This window comes from Tachypleus tridentatus, chromosome 9, assembly GCF_004210375.1.
Source record: "Tachypleus tridentatus isolate NWPU-2018 chromosome 9, ASM421037v1, whole genome shotgun sequence".
Lineage (NCBI taxonomy): Eukaryota > Metazoa > Arthropoda > Merostomata > Xiphosura > Limulidae > Tachypleus > Tachypleus tridentatus.
Genome location: NC_134833.1, coordinates 69,468,800 through 69,493,067, shown reverse-complemented (window position 1 = coordinate 69,493,067; position 24,268 = coordinate 69,468,800). Strand labels below are relative to the sequence as shown.

Genomic DNA, 24,268 nt, shown 5'->3' with positions numbered 1-24,268 from the left:
AATAGTTTTGGACGCCATGTTAACTCTCTCCTTAGACGCAGCGTAAATGAGGGAGATGTAGAGAATAGTCCTTGAAGTAGTTTGTACACGTACACCTCTGGACTCCTTAATTCTAATTCATAGATGTACACGTACACCTCTGGACTCCTTAATTCTTATTAGTAGTTTGTACACGTACACCTCTGGACTCCTTAATTCTAATTCATAGATGTACACGTACACCTCTGGACTCCTTAATTCTAATTCATAGATGTACACGTACACCTCTGGACTCCTTAATTCTAATTCATAGATGTACACGTACACCTCTAGACTCCTTAATTCTAATTCATAGATGTACACGTACACCTCTGAACTCCTTAATTCTAATTCATAGATGTACACGTACACCTCTGGACTCCTTAATTCTAATTCATAGATGTACACGTACACCTCTGGACTCCTTTATTCTAATTCATAGATGTACACGTACACCTCTGGACTCCTTAATTCTAAAATGTGGCAATTCATCTTTTTATTTAAATTTAACTCTGCAGATTTCCAATTATTTCTTTCTAAAAAGAGTTTGATGCTCTTTAGCTTTCCCCCCTGATCGATTTTATTCCTGTTCCTACAGAATCTAATCAATTTTTCAGATGAATTTATCAAAGAAGGTTTATTTCTCACTCTTTCAAAGAAGACGAGTTAAGGATATTGAGCTCTCCATCCAAATTTTCTGAAGAGCATGCTATGGTCTCATGAAATGAAAAGTAAATTCACAAGATGACTGAGAAGTACTGTTTGTAATTCGTTAACTAAGATACAGATCAATAATATGAAACTGTCAACCAATATTAATTTGTTTAGTTATTAGATAAACAAGGATAAAATACTTCTTCACAATTGGGTAAAACGTTTCTTAATGGGCAACACTGCTTGTGATTGGGCCTCTTACCATGTTATCTTATGTATTCCTGCTTTCAAATAGAATTAAAGTCTCCAAGTTCACATTCACTGTCTTTCTAGTCAAACAGACAATCATGTTCAGTTCTCTGCTCCATGATTATAGCCTTTCGTGTGGAATCATTTCTGTTCGTTGGAGTCTTAAAGTTAGCACATAATTATGTAACTAAAGTAGAACATATTTTAAAAAGAGAACGTCAGTTGTTGTTCACTTGAGTTTGAAAAGAAGCATACCGTAACTTATAAACATCAGGTATTGTTCACTTGAGTTTAATTAGAAACATGCCGTAAATTAAAAACATAAATATCATATATTGTTCACTTCAGTTTAAAAAGAAACATGCAGAAACTTATAAACAATAACATCAGTTATTGTTCACATTACTTTAATCATGTCGTAATTTATAAACGTACGGTAGAGTTACAGAGAATCATTTGTTCACTCAATCATTTCCGAGTATGGTAAAACACTTTTACTACTTAGAAAAGATAGACCATGCTATTCATAAACCCCACAGTGTTCTGTCTTATCTCCTGCAAGACAACATGCTATAAAACCTACTTTTATCAATCTACAAACATTCGACATGAATTTATTTCGTGAGGATGAATATGACATCTACATCTTGTTAATACTTACATTTTTCTATTGAATTTTCTAGTGAAAAAGATAAAGTTGATCTGTTCATAACGTACTTTGTGACGTAAAATCTAATTTCTTTCCAGACCTGTACTTCAATTATCGGAGATTTTGTTTTAATCTCTGTGCAGAGATGGCTTGGATTTCTCATCAAAATGATATTTTAAATATCTTATATCCTTCATAAAAAGTTTAAAATACTTCACACTTTGATGAACAAATTTAGTATTATTAGAAATTAGAATATATATTCATTAGTCTGTTGGAGACAATAGTAAGAAGTAATAACACTTGACATTATACACTGAGTGAAGAACTTAGGCAGGCAGTTGTGATGGTTCATATTGTTCACTGAAATGTTGTTGATGTGTTTTTTTTTTAATATATCCTCAATTGGTCATTAAAACCTTACAATACCATACAGTCCGCGATGACGAGAAACCCACTTGAAGTAAAAATGTATTCTCAAGACGGCTGGCATGAGTATTATTAGTACTTTAATTAAAATAAAGTACAGTACAACGTGCAAACTCTCTCTTTGTTAACCTGAAGATGACCTAAGAAGGTCGAAACGTTGTTCTGTATTTTATTTTAATTAAAGTGCAAATACCCACACCAGACGTCCTGAGAATACTGTACAGTGTTTCCTTTTATAACAATATCTATGTAATTACTGAGTCACAAGTTCTGTGAATGTCTGTAAATATCGCTTTGAATTTCTTGTTTTTTTTTTCTACTTCTTTGCACTGCACAATAACAAAGAAACCAAAACAATTGTGTCAACCAGTTCCACTAAAATGACATAGTTTAAAAGAGAGTATCCGCTTTTATATGTATCATGAATTAGTAATAATTAAAAGAAATCATAACTGAAGTGTTAAAAAATGTAAGTACAGGGTGAAACAGGGCTTAAAAGCCAATAAACAATAAATAATACAGTTGGAACATAATTGCATTTAGAACTTGGTTGTAAACGTAACCTTCCTAAGTCTACTGAAACTGCATTTAATAAACCAAACAAAAAAAAAGAATGTTTACAAAAATGGAATAAATGTAAGGATGACTAATATTAATCCTCCTAAAACCGTGCAAACAAGATAGTACTTATGGTATCCATACATAATAGCGCAGGGAAGAATTAACGTATATATGTATAACTTAGTTAGTTAGTTATCACCATTAGATTCCATCAAGGAACATGGGGCCGCAATCGCTTGCGGATCCTTCAACAGGTATTTAAGTGAGTAGGTTATTAACCCACTGCACCGAGCCGTCCCTAATTTAGCAGTGTAAGACTAGAGGGATGGCAGCTAGTCATCACCACCCACCGCCAACTCTTGGGCTACTCTTTTACCAACGAAAAGTGGGATTGACCGTCACATTATAACGCCCCCACGGCTGGTAGGGCGAGCATGTTTAGCGCGACGCGGGCGCGAACCCGCGACCCTCGGATTACGAGTCGCGCGCCTTACGCGCTAGGCCATGCCAGGCCTTAATTGAAGCAAAAAATTAGTTTGATAACACTGCACAACAAAGTTTTTGCTTCTTGAACACTGTTGGGTGTTCCTTGTAGAATTTTGGCTGTTGATCACGAAAATCACATCCATATTTGCCCATCACGTACCATTTCATCGAAATCTTCAGTTTTACTACAATAGAAAAATGATATCAGAGCAACTGGAATCCGTCAATGTTTGCTGACTACTGTTGAACACTGCAACATGATGCACCAGTCATTAAATACAAACAAATATCAGGAGCAAAACACTTAATTATGTTGAACTTAATATCGTATTAGAAACATAAACGCAATTAAGTACGTTATTGCCAGTGAACAGTTAACTGTCTATTTCTCAGAGTTCCTACATGATGAAGCAAAACCAAAACTATATTTGTGCATACCCACCAGGCACCTGTCACAATCATCAAAAACTTTTCAGGAAGCAAAACTTCTCAAAAAAATTGTTGTGTAATTTTTATTAGTCGTGTTTCAGGTATGTAGATACATTAAATCAGGGTTTGAATTTCATTGTGGTACTGGTTATAAGACAGGGTGTCAGACTGTATTTTGCTTTTTATAATCCATACCTGTGTTTTAGTAACTTTTTTTTTTATTTCAGTAAGTAGCTGGAATGGTGTTAACTTTGCATGTTCACATGGAAGGGATGCTTTTCTTTGTTGATAGTGGATTGAGCCAACAGAAGCTGCCAACAGTATTTAATTTTAGGCAATCTGGAGAGGAGATTCTGTTGTCTCACATGAGTTTTGGTTCTCTACTCATCAAAGTTTGTAAACCTGATTTTGGTACCACTTGTAAATCCACTTTAGGGCTTTCCAGTAATAAATGGACCCCCAGTGGCACAGCATTATGTCTGCAGAGTTAAAATGCTAAAAACGGGTTTCAATACCTGTGGTTGGGAGAGCACAGATAATCCACTGTTTCGCTTCATGCTTAATTCAAAACAAAAACAACAGTAATAAGTGAAACAGTGAGAGGCCCTCTCTTAGCAAGCCCAATGAGGCAAGTTTGTTAGGTTCTGTGGAAAGAGGAAATTAGCCAAATAAGCATACTTTGAATTCTAAAGCCATATAACTTATATCATTATGACTGAACACAATCAATAATGGACATTAGGCAATAAATAATTAGGTGTTACCTTTTACATAAGATGGGTATGGTATCATCAGTTAGAGTTAGTAGCATCCACACTTGCTGATTTTGCAACATTAGAATTTTTCTTTTTGGGATACCTCCATAAGCTAGTACTTGTCACATGTCCAAATAGCCTGTGAGATTAGAAGCAGAGAATCATAACAGCTACACAACCACAATATCACAAGCATGAGCTACAGCCTGAACAAAAGAAGCAACACTGTATAATGACATCAACAGTTGAGAGAGCTGTAAGAGCAGTAAGGAAAGTCATAATGGTGCACATATTTTGTATCACCCTGTGTGCAGCAGTATTAATAATCGTACTGGCAGTTTTCCTAATTATTTAAGAAGTTAAAACAAGTTTTAAAATCTTGACATTGAGAATATGGAGATATACTGTATATAAAAAAAAAACCAAAAAAAAACAAGATGGCATCATATACAGAGAAAGTAAGTGAAGCAATATTTGAGCCTGTTAAACCTGTTTTAATTCAAACAATCTTTCTGTTTACAAACTGTACTGCTGGTACAGAAAGTAAGAATTGACAGCAACATACTTGTGTTCCTTCACAACCTATGATGTGACAGAAAAACATGTTTACTGATTTATGAATAAATGGGCACATTTCTCTAGCTTCTACAAATTTTACGAGGTATTTTTTTATTACACCATATCATCTTCAAATATCTGTACATATACCTATAAAACAATACTAGGTATATCTTATTACACCTTGAAAGGTATCAGATTTTTCCTCAACACTTTTTATCAAAGCAACAAAACAAATGCTTCACTTGTTTCTCAGCACTATTCTGGTAAATCAAGTTGTAATTCAATGTAGTGATCTCTGATACCTTTTCCCTAACTCTGCAGTCTCATTTATTAGTACTTCAAGTTCTTCTTCAGTCTCATAGCTGAACCAGCAAAATTATTCAAAACAGATTGCTTTCCATCTGAAAATATAATTCTATCTATTTGGTGAAAATATATTAAGGAGACAACACGACAATTTCCCAAACAGTAGCATAACTAGGAAGGGCTGTGGGGGGCAACTATTCAGAAAACAGCCCTAAAATGGATACAGATCTCCAGCTATTAACAGGTACTTAAGGACTAAATCAGATAATATGATTTTGGAAACATTTATTACATATTATTATTATATTATAAACAGGATTATTTTTACTTTGTGATTACATATAGTATGTGAGGAAGGCAGTTTGTCAAACTTGCTTCTGGTGCAAAAAATACCCAATTACACTACTGTTTCAATTTCATTTGAATACTGTTCTCCAACTAAAAATTCGTAACTAATATATATATATATATATATACTGGGCAAAACCAATTATGAAACAAAAAGTGTTATTACATATTTAGTATAAAGCCATATTATACCTCATAAAATATTAAGAAAAGTAAAAACTACAATATTTTTAAAGAAAATTCATAACACTTTTACTTTTGAACTAACAGCTACTCTTCAATAGCTCCTACTATGGAATTATCTATAGCAAAGTCATGTCAGAAATTTAGTTTTGAAGAATGTTTGTTTTTTATTTAGCACAAAGTTACACAATGAGCAGTCTGTGCTGTGCATAATATGAATATTGAAACTCAATTTTTAAAATTATAAGCCTTTAGAGTTACTGCTGATCCACAGGTGGAGCCACAATCGTTATGTCCACTTAATATCCAATTCAAGCAGTCAATACAGCTCTGCTGCATACCTTGTATTAGTGTCTGGATGGAAGTTCTGAAAAGTATTTTATTATTATTTATATATTGATATTTCCTTACTAAGAAATATGATCCAGCATGTTTTGTGGATAACGAAGACACACCAACCATTGAAGCTAGTTAAACAGGTGTTTTAAGCGCTGTCTCAAGAAAATATAGGACAACACCTTCTCGTAAGAATCCCTGTTTAACTAAGACAAGAGTAATAAGTAAACTGTTGGGATAAGTAATGTCATTCATTAACATAAAATCAAGTACGATGCTATCAACAACGTCTGACAGAGTACCTAATGTTGTACAGGATGGCACAAATGAATCATTTTAATTTGTTTATATTAATGAAAATAATAAGTAATTGCTACAAAATTTAGCATTTTAATGTCTATCAATGTAATAAAACTTGTTACTTATCTCACTCTTTCATTCATCTAAAAAAAAAGGAAGGGTGTGTGTATGCAAGAAACCATATTTAATAAAGGTGGATGGGGATGGCAGAAGTTTTGAAAATGGTGCTGTAAAGATCAGAACACCAGCCTCGACATGCCTTGTTCACATATCTGCACATCATTCTATGTGCTCACTCATGCATGATGGATACCATGAAAGAGATATGCTGTTGTGAACAGAACAGAAGACGTATCAGAGGTGTTGATTCCATTTTTGGAGCTTGTTATATTATGCTTATGCCTCAAAAAGACAATAAATTTCACTTTTACAAGTTGATTGTTTAAAGGCATCTAGGGAAAGTGGTCATAGCTTGATTCTGTCAGGGATATTGCCAAGAATAAATTGTGGGGACAAGATACTCAGTAGGACACTAGAATTGAATGCAAGGCTTATGTCACTAAGAAGGGATGAGCAAATAGGTTGGTTGAATTTGTTGGAAAGTTTTTTTTTTTGAATGGATGTCTTACATTTAAACAAGACAGAGGCTAACATGTTAGCAAGAGCTATTAACTCAGCTGTAGTAGTAGATTTAAACTAGGGATAGACAGAGGTGAGAGCTATGATGTCAGTAAAATAGGAAATATATATGACAGAAAAACGTACAAAATGAGTAAAACATAATAAATGTATTTAAAAATCTATAACTAATTGTTACTATTATAATGCTAAGAGTATTAGAAATAAAACTGATGAGTTCAAAGCAGTTGTGGAAACTGAAGATTTTGATATTACTGAAACTTGGAGTTGAACAATTTTGATGAAAGAATTTTTTTTAAGTATCACTACAGATTATTTACTAGGAATAGAGTGTTGAAAAAACAGGGTGAAAAGTAGCTTTATATGTGAGGAATGAATTGTGTCAGATTAAAGATAATAGCAATAAGGGTGAGTCAGTTTGGGTTTGTGTTAGTAAATATTGGGATTTATTACAGACTAGCAGGTCAGAATATGGAAGTTAATGAGAAACTGTGTAATGAGATCAGAATGACAGCTGAAACAGATGTTGTTATTATGGGAGATTTTAGTTTCAGTGGTATTAATTGAGAAAATTTTGAGTCTGACTGTGAGTGGATAGGGTTTTAAAAATTTATGAGAATACTTTTATACACTGATAATGGAATCTATAAGAGAGAAAACTATAATAAATTTAATATTAGCATCTGATAATGGAACCTATAAGAGAGAAAACTATAACAGATTTAATATTAGTACATGATATAAATAAGACAGACAGGATTATGGTTGGTGAACATTTAAGTACAAGTTACCCAAAATGTTTAAATGTTTATAGCTGGATTTGAATTTTTTGTTGGTTTTGTAAGTGGATGATACAGCTTCAATGGGCTTTGTTAACATACCAACAAGCCTCATGTTGTCCATTAACTGTTTTATATTGTGGTTTATAAAATACTTTGTAAACTTAAGGCATTCATATATGCATTAAAACATATACTAAGTTGTCTCCTCACATTTTACAGTTTATTCTAATGTATGGCTCATTTATTATTTATATACACATGCACATCCTCAATTTTTGTAAAAACACATTCTTGATTGTGTTTTGTGTGTGTGTGATATAGCACATCACGCAACAGCATAATACATTATACAAAGTTAAAAGTGAGTTCATGTGAATGACCTACCAACATTATATGTGCCAAATTAAATTTAAAATTAGAATCTGCATTCTGGTTGATCGGTCTCTTAAGCCATTCAAGTAGTGTGTTGTTATAAGTGGTAGGTCAAACAGGATTTTAGGTTGTATTTACAAAAATGCTGAATATAAATCTAAAGAGTTTATAATTTCAAATTAAAATAAGCTCTGGCAGTGTGACAAAGGTAAGAACAAGATAACCTACAAAGATACTCTTGCAATAAATGGGTTTATTGCGTATAAGCAGATGAGATAAAGTTTAAATTATTTTTCACATAATTAAGAAATTGCACTCACTGTTTATTTACTCACTCAAACACCTTCATTTCTATCCGGTGAGCAACATTTAGTAACACTCTCCTCCAAAACTGTTACAATGGTAAGGAGCATCAGATGACATTCTCTCCCAGACTTAGTTGTGAAACATTGAATATATTATAAAAGTGAAGAACTTAATAAATTTATTTTTAAACTTTCTAAAAAATTCAGCATGAAATTCAACTGTGACTGACAATAAAATAATTGATAAAATTAAAAGAACAGGTAGAATGCTAATATCATATTTTGACATTGGAAATGTCTAACAATAAGCACATTGTCAATGTGATTTCTTGAACTGGGAAAATGCCTTCTCAGGATATCTGGTATGGGTATTAAAAGTTCAATTATAATAAAGTACAGAACAATGTTTTGACCTTCGTTGGTCATCTTTAACAAAGATGGTGAATGTCTGAGGATAGGCAGGGTGTCAATGTGATTCCTTAAAACTGGAGAATGTAGGAAGATAGACATAATGTCTTTGTGCTTCCTTGATACTGGAATATGTCTGAAGGTAGGCATGGTACAGTGGCATAAGTATGCCTTTGTATTTCTCACAACTACAAGGGTGGCCCAAGCCCAAAGAGGGCTCATGTCAACCAGAATCATAAATGCAATTATAGGGAAATAAATATAGTGGACTCCAATTGCTTTTTTTGGTGGGGGATTCTTTCTAGTTGTGTCACTTTTAGAGTATTATTATAATTAAATGAAAGGATCAATATCTAGAACATTAAACCAAGGCTCATAATTAAAATCTTTATGGGATCTGACTTCTAGATTTGGTAAACTTGTTACCAGTTAAAAATTTTAGGTCAGCTAAAAATTCTTGATTCTATAGTTAATTATTCAAAAATGAATTATTGTAATATTAAAACAGGTGCAGTTAATATACTAATATGAAGTGTTAATTAAGGTGAAATATTAAAAATACAAAGTATCCATCTCTGGTGGAAGTTTAAAAAATAAAATTATTGAACATCTTTCTTCTTCCTCCAGCCACATGTAAGCAAAGATGTTTCTGATGCCAATTACAGTGTTCAAGAGGTATAAGTAAGTTAAGTTATAATAGATAAAATCAGAACAATCTAAAGTCATAAGTGTAAAATTTTAAAAGCAAGATGTAGTATTGTAGTGATTTATTTTTAAAATATATTAATATCAGCTCGACTATCAAATGCATGTCCAATAAGATATCAGATATACTTACTGTCTTTTCTCCTATGAATATACATAGGAGAATAGGGCCATTACATCATTCTAATTCTCTTTAGCCAGCTACGTATTTCAAACAAATGACGTTTGGTTTATTGAAATATTTGAACTTTACTAATGTACTGGTTGTTGAAATTCTGAATTTCATTTGATGTCAGTCACTTGATGATGCTTTTTTTTAAAATACAATCGATTTTGGCATTGCCAGTTACTAGTGTTGTTCCACGTCTCCTGTAAGCCTAGTCACATTTCTTATATTCCCTTCAGTTGTTGTTAAGTATAAAGCAACACAATGGGCTATCTGTTCTGTACCCACTACTGGTATCAAAACAATTTTTTTAGAATTATAAGCCCACAGGATTGCCACTGAACCTATGAAGGACCTATTTTTTCTGGAGGATCATCATGATCATTTGGTTACCTAACAAGGAGGAACTGAAACATAATTTGTAACTTGTGATTCAAAATTTATTAGGACTTAAAATGAAATAAAACAATTAACATGTTTTAAAGAAGTACTGGTGTTATCATATTTCTAGTATGAAAAATCAGGACATTATTTTTTCTATTTTGAGTAACACTCTAACATCCCTGAAACAGTTTAAGTTACAATGAAACACTTTTTTACATTTTCTAAGTGATGCTGATGTTTATTGCAACATGTTATAAGGTGACAACAATGTATCAGCTTCTGCAGATATTCATACTTAGCTTTACGTTTTCTCATCCTTTGAACAGGCTATTCAGCTGATACCTTAATTTTGCCACGTTCCCCAAATCTAACATATCTGAATAATCAATATTGTACAAAATTTCACTTATTTGTCTCACTAATTTGCCCTCTCTATTGACAGTACTTTACATATCATTCCTCAGTGTACTCAGTTGAACTGTACACTTTTGTATTTGTCTTCAAGCGTGAACTCAATTACGTTTAGTTATTTGAAAGTATAATGATAATTATGATAGAGGTGTGATATGATGGAAAATAAGACATGAATGTGTAAAAAGTCAAAATTGTTTCATCTCTCAGAAAGCCTTCCAGCATACCTCTAGCCTCTGTGTTCAGAAAGCCTTCCAGCATACCTCTAGCCTCTGTGTTCATGGCAGTATTATGTGACTGTGAATGCTGCAGTATGACCAAACACTTAATCAGATTTTAGAAAACAGCTCTCTATCCTGAACACAGCTCATAATGCTTTGAATTTCCCTGACAAACGTGTTCCACCTATCTTCTTATATCACTTCATTGTGTCTTCACCTAACTTCCCATCAATTTGATTTTTACAGATATTCATTCATTTCGGGGAACGTTTGAAGAAATTCATGGCATTTTGAAACATACTGAATAACGATATTACTGCAACACATACCTTTGTCAAGTCTTCCACAACTAACTGAATACACTTGCATAAAAGCTTTGCCTGAAAGTCACTGTACTGTCCATGGCAAGCTGGAGCTCCATCTGTGCTGTTTGAAACATAGTTGTTGTTACCAGTGCTGTAATCTCCAAATACGCTTTCTATTAGATCACACAGTCATTTTCCACGACCTCTGTGATAAAGGGATGGGACAAGAGCTGACATCCTTCCATGTACTTTCCCACTAAGCACATATTGGACTATCACATCACGTTGATCAGTTGTAATTGTGTATTGTGTGGAATGTGAGAACATACCAACATTTCTAACTTCATCTGATGTAACGTTCTGGATCAAATTCTTTAGTCTAACAAGCATCCTGTTGGCTGTTGTTTCACTGATGATTGTTGTCCTGCACGTTGATGAACATGACGGCAGTCACTGTAGTCAAGGCCGAGTATTACTGCTTGAAAAGCAACGGCAGATAGTGCAGAAAAGCTTTTGTAGCTTATTTGAAAAAGAGAGACCTTATCTTTTCATTTTGTTACCATCATATCTTTTTCTTCGTAGCATACGTTCGAGTCTAATGGAATATTTCAAGAAGGTGAATGGATGATAGGCAAAACAATGTGCTGTGCATGTCGTGATTTTATGGCTTATAAAACAAGAGCAGATAGCCCTCGTGTAGCTTTGCGCGAAATTCAAACGAAACTTATAAAACATTTTTGTCAGAGATTTCACCAGAGCCGTCTGCTTCTGTGCGTATGTCTGCTGTTTCCGTGGTTGTTCTAAATGTTGCTGTAATATCATCATTATGAAGGAACGGGTCTCGTAGTTACAAGGGCTTCTTCATGGTCAATTGCTTGAGAAACACTTTGATAATTTAGATTGGTTTGTTTTGAATTTCGCGCAAAGCTACAATAAGGCTATCTGTTCTAGCCGTCCCTAATTTAACAGTGTAAGAATAGAGGGAAGGCAGCTAGTCATCACCACCCACCGCCAACTCTTGGGCTACTATTTTACCAACGAATAGTGGGATTGACCGTCACGTTATAAGGTCCCCACGGCTGAAAGGGCGAGCATGTATGGTGTGACATGGATTTGAACCCGCGACCCTCGGATCATGAATCGAGTTTCTTAACCGTCTGGCCATACTGCCCCCCTTCCATCTCTCTGGTTTTGGGTATTACATGTACCCTGGAGGGTTAAATGCCCTTTGACCTCTTCCTCCTTCCTTACTTGTATAGTCATGCAGTGTTGGTTGATGTTAGTTACTGCTTTAGTGTCAGAGTGGGCTGAATTACTCCGATCCTTTTCAGGGCAATGTCCATGTACTGGTTTACATATATAGATAATCAGTAGGAAGTCTAGTCTGATGGTGGCCTCTTTTTTGTTCCTCTCTCTTATATATATATATATATATATATATTTCATTTATTTATTATGTGTTTAAAAAATATGTTGTTCGAGGAGAGGTGTTTAGGACTCTTTCTTCATCATGTATAAGGTACCGGTCTAGTTCGCATAATAAGTCATTTTTCATCCAATTTTTATCAAAATACGTTATTGTACTATGTAGGAGAGTATCTGGTATGGTTGGTACGTTTGAATATTTGTGCATGAATTTAGATGATGTTGCTCTGAGTACTCTATATGCTGTTCTGAGGAGTGTGTTTTGTATTGTTTTTAGCTTGGTTTTAATTATTTTGTCACTTACAGTAATCCAAGCCGGAGCTGCATAGTCGATTACTGGTCTAATATATGTTTTGTAAATTTTAGTATATTGTCTGTCGATGCTTCACTATTCTTGCCAGTTAGACTCCTAGCATAGTTGGTTCTTCGCCAGACTCTACGTTTAATTTCATTTACATGGTTAATCCATGTTAATTTTAGATCTCGAAATTTTGCCAATATGGCAGTCTGAAGTAGTGTTCCATTCATATATATTTCAGGCTGTAATTTTTTGTATTTTGTTAGCTTTGTAAAGACGACAAGTTGTGTTTTGCTGTATTTATTTTTATTCTATATTTTTGACAGTATTCGCTTATTATATTTAGTTGTGGTTGTATGTTTGTGGCTGCTATTGTTGGTGATGTGGCACTTTTCCAGACTGCCACATCATCAACGAACTATGTGATGAATCCATGATTATGATCCTTCCATGGCAAATTGTTTACATGCATGATGAATAGTAGAGGGCTAACCACCCCTACCTGAGGGACACCAGCTTCTGGAGTAAAGTACTCAGAAAAGGATCCCTCTACGTTTACTCTTTTCTAAAATGTTAGATAACCAGCGAATAATTTCACGCGATAGTCCCATTTCATTCATACGGAACTGTAGACCATTGTGCCAGACGGTGTCAAATGCTTTCTCAACGTCAAGAAAGGAGTAGACAGTGCATTTTTTTTTTGTTAAAGCTATCTATTATCTCTTCAGTTAGTCTGACTAAGTGGTCAGTTGTTTGTCTAAGTTTTCTGAATCCATTCTGTTCTTGTAATTTTGATGTTATCTCCAATAATGTGGAGAGTCTGTTACTGATTACTCTCTCAAGAATTTTGCCTACACAGCTGCTCAGGCTGATTGGTCGGTTGCTATTAGGTTTATTGGCTGGCTTTCCTTCCTCATGGAACATTAATATATTAGCATGCTTCCAAGAAACTGGTATGAATCCTGAGGATAGTGATAAGTTAAAAAGTGCTTTTAGGTGGTCAAACTATTTCAGAGTGCTCTTTTTTAGAAGGATGGCTTGTTTCTCATCTTCACCCGGAGATTTGTTTTTTATGTGTTTTATTGCGTCAAGATGGATATTTCTTTCGTTAGGATTGTGTCTTCGTAGTTTGTTATGTGTCTTGTATTTGTCTCAGATATACTTCTTAGGAAAATTGGTTCAGATTGTTCATTATTTTTTAGTATATAATTTGTGACTTTGTTGTAAAAAATAAGTATTTATATCTGGATCAGTATGTGTTTTAAATGTATTCTGTAGTTGGTCTTTGAAAGCTTCGGCTTTTTCTTTATTTGTGTGTGCTATTGAATTATTGTGTTCAAGTTAGGATATTTCTTTGCTGCTGAATTGTCGTTGGTGAGTCGTCTAAGGTGTGTCCAGAATTTTCTCGGGCCAGTTTTATCGTTTAATTTTGAGCAGAAATGATCCCATTTATTTTGTTTTTGTAGTTTTATTTGTGCTCTAATGTGATTCCTTATATTGTTTATTTGTGTTTTGGTTTCTCTATCTCTTGTTATCATGAATTGTCTTCGTTTTTTGATTAGGTTTATTATTTGGGTGTTTGGTTTCCATGCGTTATTTGTTGTTTTATGGTTTTGTTTCGGTATTGTCTTATTGGCCGCTTTTTGAAGGCACTCCGTTATTGTTTGACAGTAGTTATCCAATTCAATATGGTTTTTTGCTTCTTCTATAACGTTATTAGGTAATTTATTGTCTAATTCTTTTTTATATTCTTGCCAGTTTGTTTTATTATAATCGAATTTTTCTTTTCTGTAGGTTGTATTTTTATGGGGGGCGAGATCGAAGACATAATATATTGGTAGATGGTCGCTATCAACATTTTTCCTACCTTAAATTTTATTAGCTTTTGGCTCATATTGTATGTGCTAAGATACAAACCTGGTATGTCACTGGTGTTAGTGGCATACGCTGTGTGGGTGGGGGTATTATCATTTAGTAGGGCTATATAATTATAATCTATAAACTGTAAGAGACTTCTTCCATTATTGTTTGTATAGTTGCATCCAAAGTTAATATTTTTACTGTTGAGATCTCCAATGACTATAGAGTTATGGTTGTGAGAAAAGATGTTGTTGAGTAATGCTGTGTCTAGTTGCTTATGTGGTGAACAGTATATTACTGTTATTGTCACTTTTGTTTTATTTTACTTGCAGAATATCCACAGTAACATGTTCGTTGTTACTGCTCATACTGATTTCTGTGACTGATAGATCTGTTTTGTAAGGCATCATTATGCCTCTATTTTCATCGCTTTTGTTCATTCTGTCTTTCCTTATTGTTGTGTAATTTGGTATCTTAAATATATTGTTGTTGTATATTAATGTTTCGCTTACTATTATAATGTATTCAATAGTAATGTAGTACTAAATTCATAATTGGGAGGTCGCCACGATTTCCTTTACCCACATCCCCTCCGACAGAACAGCAACTTTTTAAAATCGGTTATTTAATACGGCTATCGTCTTTACTAATTAATTAGATATTTAGAAAAACAGTTCTTGAAGTATTTTATTCTATGATCAGATAGCTTTCAAATAATAATTAAACTCCATATCAGAGAATCAGTTATAGTCTCATCGATATATATTTGAGGTTAATGAAAGCAACATGAGAAATAACCTACACTTGAAGTATGAGATCAGTACTTCGAGAAAATAAATGTCATGTGATCTATCCTAACAAGAAAACTGAACGCAATACTCCAAATAAGATTTTGTATATTCCTATGGATACAACTTAAAATTATGTTTGTCTTATTACTATAACATATTCTAGAAAACATTTGACATTTTATAATAACTACGTCAAAATATTTTCCATATAACTTTCACCCAGGTAATAAGACTTGTAATAATCAATATGCATAGAGTCCCTATTCTGTTTAGATACGATATAAAGACGTCTTCGGGTGTGGGACAAACTCATGAAATATATCAAACCCTCTGAAAAAACAAAGCATCTTTAGTACAATCTGAAATATTCATTAACATCATATTTCCAAAATTAACAAATTTTCCCTTTATTATATTTCCAATATCGTTAATGAAAATAAGAGAAAACAAGCAGAAAAACCTTGCACAGAACCATGAGGTAGACTTATCTTACTCAATAAAAACAACTACCACCCAACTAACCCGCGATTCAGCTTATCAAAATCTTACCGAAAATTCTTGAAACTTTTATAAAGAAATTAATGACAAATAAAAACTAAGTTAATATTATTTCATTTTTATAACACTGAATAAACCTAGCTACTGTCGCCATCGGTCACATCATGGGAACAACATTTAAAACTGTCAAAAACTAAACTTCTATTACTTCAATTGAAGCAAAATTTAGTTTCAGAAACTTTGAATTAGGCCTAACTTAACTGTGTGACAAGAACCTTATAAAATCAGATCTGGCACTTATTTGCTAAATAAAATCACAAAGATAAAAAAATGGAATAACATCAAAAATTAGTTATAAATAGACTACTATCCACCATCTCATTGTTTTTAAATACATAGGACACAAACTTCTTTAAATTTTGACCAGCGATGTAGTTCAGGAGGGACTGGAGGGTTCGCCGACCCCTCAATCCATTTGCAGGTCGTCGACGCTCCTTTACTTCAAATGCAGTTTATTTCCCGTGCTGGTTTCTTATACTTTCAAATGTGGACCTCTGAGATTGTAATCATGTATCTAATATACAACACATCATCACTCGATATCTGTCTGAGTTTGTATGTAGTGCTATTTTACAACATTATACCTAAAACAATTATTTTCTTAATTTATATCGGTTAGTGAACACAGCCAGTAGCTACATTAAATAACCAGTTTATCCGACGTGTGCTAGTATGTACTGGAGGGAGTTAACGAAGATCGTAGCGACCTCTAACCTCCAAATCTACCATTATATCACTGGCCTTAAGTTCAGGAAAACCATGACTCATGTCCAGTTTCATCAACTTGATTCAAAGAAGTACCTCAAACGAAATTTCATATTTCAGTCACTAGAGCTTATATAAAAAAATAAAAAATACTTAACTGGAAATTTATATTTTATTCGGCTTCTATGAGAACTGATATTCTACCTAAAGTTACATTTAGAAGAACTGCAGGTTCTGGAAATACTACGCAGAAAATAATTTCGAAACAAAGGAAATTGAAACAAGCTCGAGAAGACAAATAAAAGAAACTTTTATTTATATACGGAGTTTGTGATAGATTTTGGTATGTTTTGAATAATCCGCAAAGCTACATGAGGGCTATATGCTAGGGAAGTTAGCTAATAAACATCACCCACCACAACTGTTTGGCTACTCTTTTATCAACGAATAGCGAGATTGACTGTCACATTTATCGCCATCACGACTGTAAGAGCGGGCATATTTGATGACAGAGATTGAAAGCTGTGACGCTCAAACTGTGAGTTGAGCGCCTCAACCATAAGGCCAGTGCATAATAGAATCGAGACCAAAAATAATGATGCTAAAGCAATACAAATATAAGAGCAAGACGCCGGACTTTCTGTTCATATACATATATATCCTACTGCAGTGTCCCCAAAATCCTAAGATTTTCTAAGTCAACGATGACCCTAATTTCTCATATAGGTCAAACCCAACTTTTATTTACATGTACAAGTAATTTTATCACCTTTTGAAAGGAGCATACCCTTACTCCAAGAAGCACAACACAGAAACGTGATCAAACACGTATAAGTATTACAGAACAATTGTCGTAGCATGTAACCTTTGCTTAAAGCAGAACATTAGCTCAAATATATAACTTTCCCATATCTGGCTTATGAGGACATTCCATTAATTACATTTAGAACATGAAAATTTAGAAATATTTATGAAAAAATACCTGGATAAAGATATACGCTTTACTAATTAATTAAGAGAAAATGTAATGACATTTCCAATCATCATATCAAAATAGTTTGTCCTTGTTATAATCAAATTCTTATTCGTACCTGTTTTGTTTTCTTTCAATAACTTTAGGTTAAGAACTTTGTTCGGGATTAAAGATATGTAGTACTTGATAGTAACTTATGGTTATATGTCTCAACCTTTTCCCGCACAATCCGCCAGTAGTAAAAAGACGTTTCAACAAACATTGTAAAAGTTGTGCACTCAACTAGCTCGCAACATATGTCCACTTATGTAGACTCGTAATGGTCAATTTCCTTTGACTGTGGAATAGCCCTTCGCTAGTACAGCGGTAAGTCGACGGACTTACAACGCTCAAACCAGGGGGTCGATTCTCCTCGGTGGGCTCAGCAGATAGCCCGATGTGGCTTTGCTATAAAAAACACACACACACACACACTGTGGAATTATCTCTTCCGTTGTGATGAACAGGTTTAAAGGATAAAGGAAGTTATTCTCAACAGAGATCCAAAACCTTCTATAAGTTAACAGAAATAGAAGAAAAGTTATTTCTTCTGAAATTATCGGACTTCCACACATTTGTTTGTTTGTCTTATAATTTAGATACAGAGTTAACAAAAGGCTACCTGCGCATAGAAATTTCTCAATTAGAACTGGTATACTAGAGGAAAAGCTAAGACTATATAGCTCAGCAATCTCTTGGGCATTATTACCTAATTAAATAAAGAAATTTAACTGTTACTATTATAGTATACTCACAACAACAAAACAGAGTGCGTTATTGTAGTAACTGGATGCAAAACATTATTCCTTTGATTTATATTCTAGGCAAACTAATCGTGGGCCACGCCTGTCTTAGAGCTTTGCTACAAAATTTACCCTCAGCAAACAGTGAACAAAAACGTTTTATTGTATCGTACTAAATATAAGGCTACTCTTGCCTTTTTCCAAACTTTTGTCACTGTTATAAAAACCCATATACAATGTATACCATTTTGAATGATCAAAAATAGAACATTTTCACTATGACAGGTTGTAGAGGTGAATTAAGAATATAACAGACTCTATTTTATCTATAGGAAGCTTATTCAATTACTAATCTGACCCTAGTGTGACCTCTATATACCCAAAACTTTAGCTTGATGATCAAAGTCAACTAATTAGAAGTCACGTGTGATAAATGAACTCGAAAACTTTCTAATAGGAAAAGCAGTTCAAGTAGTCTATATTACAGATGTTTTGAAGTTTATATTGAATACGTAACACACTTTACAAGAACGATGTTCCAGGACCAATGATACATTCGAAATAATTTTATTCATCACCAATCATGCTTGTTCTTTGGCCCATGATAATTCACTATTGCCCGATACCACAATTTCTATTGTAACAAGTTTCTGCTAAGAACAATGAGACCATATATTCTCATAAGTCTCCTATTGTACATATTTGTGGGTTTTCAAGATCACGTTTAATCAACCGAAAGGTAAAACACCATCTTTGAACTGCAGTAGGGATCTTGATAGGTAAGTAGTCAAATAGGATTACCATGATTCCAGTTTTTCAAATATCTTTGTTTTTCTCATTAATTTCAAGATACACTTCGCAAACACTTTTATTCATGATATTTCATGAGCTTGAAATTTTTGTTTATTATCGTGTTAATCGTTTCACGTGCCAGCAACCATGCTCAGATTTATTGTAATGGCGACCCAGTATGGCCAGATGGTTAGAGCGTTTGTCTCATAATCTGAGGGTCACGGGTTCGAATCCCCGAAACATCAAACATACTCGCCTTTTCAGCCGTGGGAGCGTTATATATTTGCGGTTAATCCCATTCTTCATTAGTAAAAGAGTAGCCCAAGAGTCGGCGGTGGGTGTTAATGACTAGCCTTCTTCCCTCTAACCTTACACTGCTAAATTATGGGTGGCTAGCGTAGATAACCCTCATGTAGCTTTGCGTGTAATTTAAAAACAAGCAACTAAATTTATTGTAATGGATGTTTAATTGAAGGGCTCTCTTTGGTAGCCATAGCCTACAATGACGGGCCACTACAATAACAAGTGCAATTCGTTATTAAAAGCGCTTTTAAACCTTTGTAATTTTTGTTATCATTAGGTTCACTGTTACATACATTATCAATGAAATATTGCACAAGATATTGTGCATATCTCCTTAAGATTAGGCCTTAATCTTAAGAGTTATGACTGTTTAACCATATTAAAGATATTTTATCTTCATTTCATTATTGTGTTTCACTTCCTAAGGATTGAAAACTGCGAGTACATTACTTGTACTTTTATAATTTATTTAATAAAAATTCAAGTACGATTTCTTTGAAGAGTTTATGAGTCATTTATAACTCTTAAAAATAAACTAAGATAGACTGAAGTTGTAGAAACCATTCGACCCATTGATATCACTAACCAATAACTGAAAACAACCGATAAAAGTATTAAAATAAACGTAGTTTTCAAACAAGTATTCCATACCAATCTATAAAACGACACATCAAAAAGTTTATAACTGAGACAATTATAATTTCACTTCATTTCAAAGAAATAGCAAGAAACCATTCGGCAATCCAACATATTTCTTAAATAAGATGAGCAAAACTTACAACAATATTCCAACTGAGTTAATTTTTTAAATATCTTTCAGAAAGAACTGGTGATCACCTTCGACTTCTTCTCAATATTTAGACTTATATATTTGTTTTATTAACGCATATTGTCCAGATGAAAACTTTGTAACAGATTTTCCCAACTACTTTTCCCTCTTAAGCTTTAGTTATAGACTACATGAATAAATTAATATTGCGATAAGTAATATGGTTAAACTTACTTTTATTAAAATTAAAAAGAAAATAGCGGTGTTAGCCCAGTTCCAAATATCTCTGAAAGCTACAGCACCTTTAGAACAATTTGAATCTTGCATCAATTATCTTCTACAGAATTAACTAACTTAACTGGTTATTTCATTATCAATGTCGTTAATATAAGTGAGAAACAGCAAAAACTTAGTAAGGAACCAGAAGTACAATACATTTTAGCATTTCCCAAAATGTGGTTCACAATCATGAAACAAAATTCCAGTCTGAAAAAAAACTAAAAAAATTAAATTAAATTAGTTTTAACTCTTTCACTCACAACAGCCATTTTTAAACTTTCTCCAAGCCCTTGTCGTATATTAAAGAAAAATGTAATTTAAACCAATTAATATAAATATATTCTAATAAAATTAATATTTTTCAAATAGATTATAATTTAAATTTTCATTTCATCTAGCTTGGTTTCCTTAGTATTTCAACTAAGCTAATATAACAGAAAAGAAAAGCGAAAGTTTGAATTTAAGGCTATGAAACAATAGAATTTGCAAATTGACAGTTGCCTTTATACCTTCAGTTCCTCATGAATTAAAGTGTTCTCACTTAGTTCAATTTAGAGACCCTAAGATTAAGTTTTACAGTGTTGATAACTTTGTGAAATGCCGTAAATTTAAACCACATGTTAGCTGGACACGTCTTCTGCTAAGTCCAAGTCGATCTTCCTCTGTCGAAGATTTACAAGTCAGTGAACCTGAAACTGTTTCTATTATTGAAATATCCTGTGACACTGCACTGAAAGACTAATTTGATCAAGGTTCGTTAATTAATTTTTGACTGAGCTCTAGTGCTGAGTATCCAAATTTATTAGAAAAAGCAGTGAGATTTCTTGTGCCCTTTGTCACAACTTATAAATGCGAATTAGGCTTCTCAACATCTTCCTTTTTGTTCAGTAAATTATTTCTTAAAAGAGCATTAATAAATATACAGTTAAGTTAAAGATTAAATAACAATAAAGTATAATTTCTTTTATTTCTTTTTACACAGTTGTACTATAAAACACCTGTATATTTTATAATCAATGATGTATTCATAGAGCTATTGCTTCCAGCTTGATATTAAGACTTAGCCACGTCTTAGCAGGTTATCTAACTAGGTATTTGAGAAAGTCGAGCCTCGTGAAAAAATTACAAAAAGTAATAAGCTGGTCCCTGGCTGGAAAAGTTTGCAAAACTCTCATACACTTGCCACTGTGGCTTCATTTAATTTACAAGTCTTTTCCTTTCTTTACCTAACAAGTTTTCAAACCAGTTAACTTTCTTATCTTTTACTCCAAAACAACTTTCCTAACAAATCTTAAACATAAAACCTCATCTAATCCCCAAAGCTGTCAAATATGCTGAAAAATAGTCTTTATATAAGCTTATATGACTCAAAACCTTGAGATACCAGTGAAGAACACTAAAGTTTGGTTGAAGAAAAATATACAGCGCAAAGTTTTATTGAACAGATTTTATTGAAAGGGGAAATAAACTATGTATTTCGAAAATATTAAAAGAACAGATGCTAGTTTGACTTGGACTGAATATCCTGGAGCAAACAGCTGGATATTATTATATCCTGTACGTGCACAGAAATCTAATGTCGGTCTGAACTATACAGAAAATAATCAGTGATGTCGAGAAAACCCACTTGTAGAGAAATATATATGTAAAAACGACTCGTTTGGGTTGAGAAAAGTTTTTACGTAGAGGAGCGAACAATGTTCGACCTTCTTCGGTCATCGTCAGGTTCACAAAGAAAGAGAGAGATAACTGACCGGAAGCTAACCACATGTTTGAAAGGGGTTGTGTAACTGAGTGTCGAAATGTAAAGGGCGGGCTTAGATGTTTGAATATATAATTTTATATTATTATTTTATTATTATTATTTATTATATTATTTTTTAATATAGATATAAAGATGTTCCTTTGTATTGGTTTATTTTGGGCTTAAGTTGTTGTATAAGTAAGACTTCTTTAATTTTGCGTTTGTTTATGTTTGTTTCTTTATTTAGTATTTGAGTGTTTTCTATGGTTATGTTGTGTTTATTTGACTTGCAGTGTTCGGAAACGTGTGAAGGTGACTTTTTATGTTCTTTAAATCTGGTTTCCATTTTTCTACTTGTTTCTCCAATATAGAAGTCGTGGCAGTTATCACATTGTATTTTATAAATAATGTTGGTGTGATGTTTGTCAGTATAGATTTTACATACAGTGGAGCCCCGTTAAGCCGCGGTATTTGGGGGATCAACCTGCTTAACCGCGGCTTAAGTGGTCCGCGGCTTAAATCTTTGTGATTGAAAAGCCTAAGTCGCCAACTTATAATCATTATATCGGATTATCGAATTAAAAATAATACTTTAATTATTGATCACTTTTTTCACGGATTTACCGCGGATTAACTTTACTATATGGAGAGGTGTGATTCGGTAACAATGGCGGCCTCCATAAAGCTGACATAGAGAGCGGATAAGGTAGATTAACGGTCGATTTCTATTGTATTATATTTTATTTATTTCCCAAATTAAAGCAAATCCTTTTTAAATATCCCCTGGAAGTTATAAAGCCAGGATTAAATTCGTAAGCCGCGATAATCCTCGTTCACATTGCTCACAAGACTTGCTGCAGCGGCTTAAGCGATTTCGCGGTTTACTGGTCCGCGGCTTAATGGCGCTCTAATGTAATATAAACCTCAGTTTTGTGCCTGGTTTTTGAATAAATTTGGTATAAACTGGAATGTCATATTTTGTTACTAGTTTTTGCTGAATGTTGGTTATTTTTCTGCTGATGTCGGGAATATATGGTATGCAGCAGTATATGGTTTCGTGATTTTTGGATTCGTGAGATATATTTACTTTTGTTGGTTGATTTTGCTTTATGTCTAGGTGTGTGCGTATAATGTTTTCTACGGTTTGTGGAGGAAACTTATTGAGGTTGATGAAGTATTGTTTTATTTTGTCTAATTCGCCGTTAATTTTATCTTGTGAGCATAATTTTATGACTGTGTTTATTTGGTTTCTTAGTATGTTGAGTTTTTGTTTTGTTTCAAGTGCTGAGTCCCAAGGAATGTATAGTCCAGTATGGGTGATTTTTCGGTGGATTTCTGTTTTAAATTGTGTGTCGGTTCTTGTAATTTTGAGGTTAAGAAATGATATTTGATAGCTTTCTTCTTGTTCACATGTGAAGTTGATGTTGGGATGTATAGCGTTGATGTAATTGAAAAAATTAAGTCTGTCTTCTGTAGATGTGAATCCTGCATGGTTGTTGAATCCTGCTAGATCGCCTTATAACTCTATATCCGAGACCCTAACCCATCTATAGACATTCCCAGCAACCAATTAACAACCCTCATAGAATTCACCACGATGAAGACAAACTTCATGTTCAACAACCACAACTATATACAAAGAAATCCAGTATCGCCAGTTCTAGCCAATATTTTTATGACACAAGTTGAAACACAAGCAATTAACACAGCATTACATCCACCACTATACTGGTACAGATATGTAGACGACACGATTGCGGGATTCACATCTACAGAACACACACTTAATCACCACCCATCGTTAACTGTTTGGCTACTCTTTTACCAACACGACTGAAACGGCAATCATTATGCGATGTAACGGGAAGGCGAACTCACGACCCTCAGATTACAAATAAAGTATCCTAACCACATAGCTATCCTGGGTCGTGAAGCAATGAAGAATTTTAATGCAAAGAACTTGATAAAGATTATTTTATTCTAAATATTTTGTTTTACACCATTTGTTTATCTGTTTGGAATTAAGC

The 24,268-nt window shown here is 33.6% G+C and overlaps 1 protein-coding gene across 2 annotated transcripts in view; it reads right to left on the bottom strand.

Moving 5' to 3' along the window:
- Nucleotides 1-4,435, bottom strand: part of LOC143225435 (monocarboxylate transporter 12-like) — an 84,762-nt gene extending 80,327 nt beyond the window's left edge. Inside the window, exon 1 of one of the 2 annotated variants that reach the window (XM_076454860.1) lies at nt 4,240-4,435. In XM_076454860.1, coding sequence (XP_076310975.1) covers nt 4,240-4,310 — 71 coding nt within the window. In that variant the 5' untranslated portion in view covers nt 4,311-4,435. The remainder of the gene's footprint in view (nt 1-4,239) is intronic. The other variant, XM_076454858.1, reaches the window with a different exon arrangement.
- Between the last annotated feature and the right edge of the window lie 19,833 nt (nt 4,436-24,268).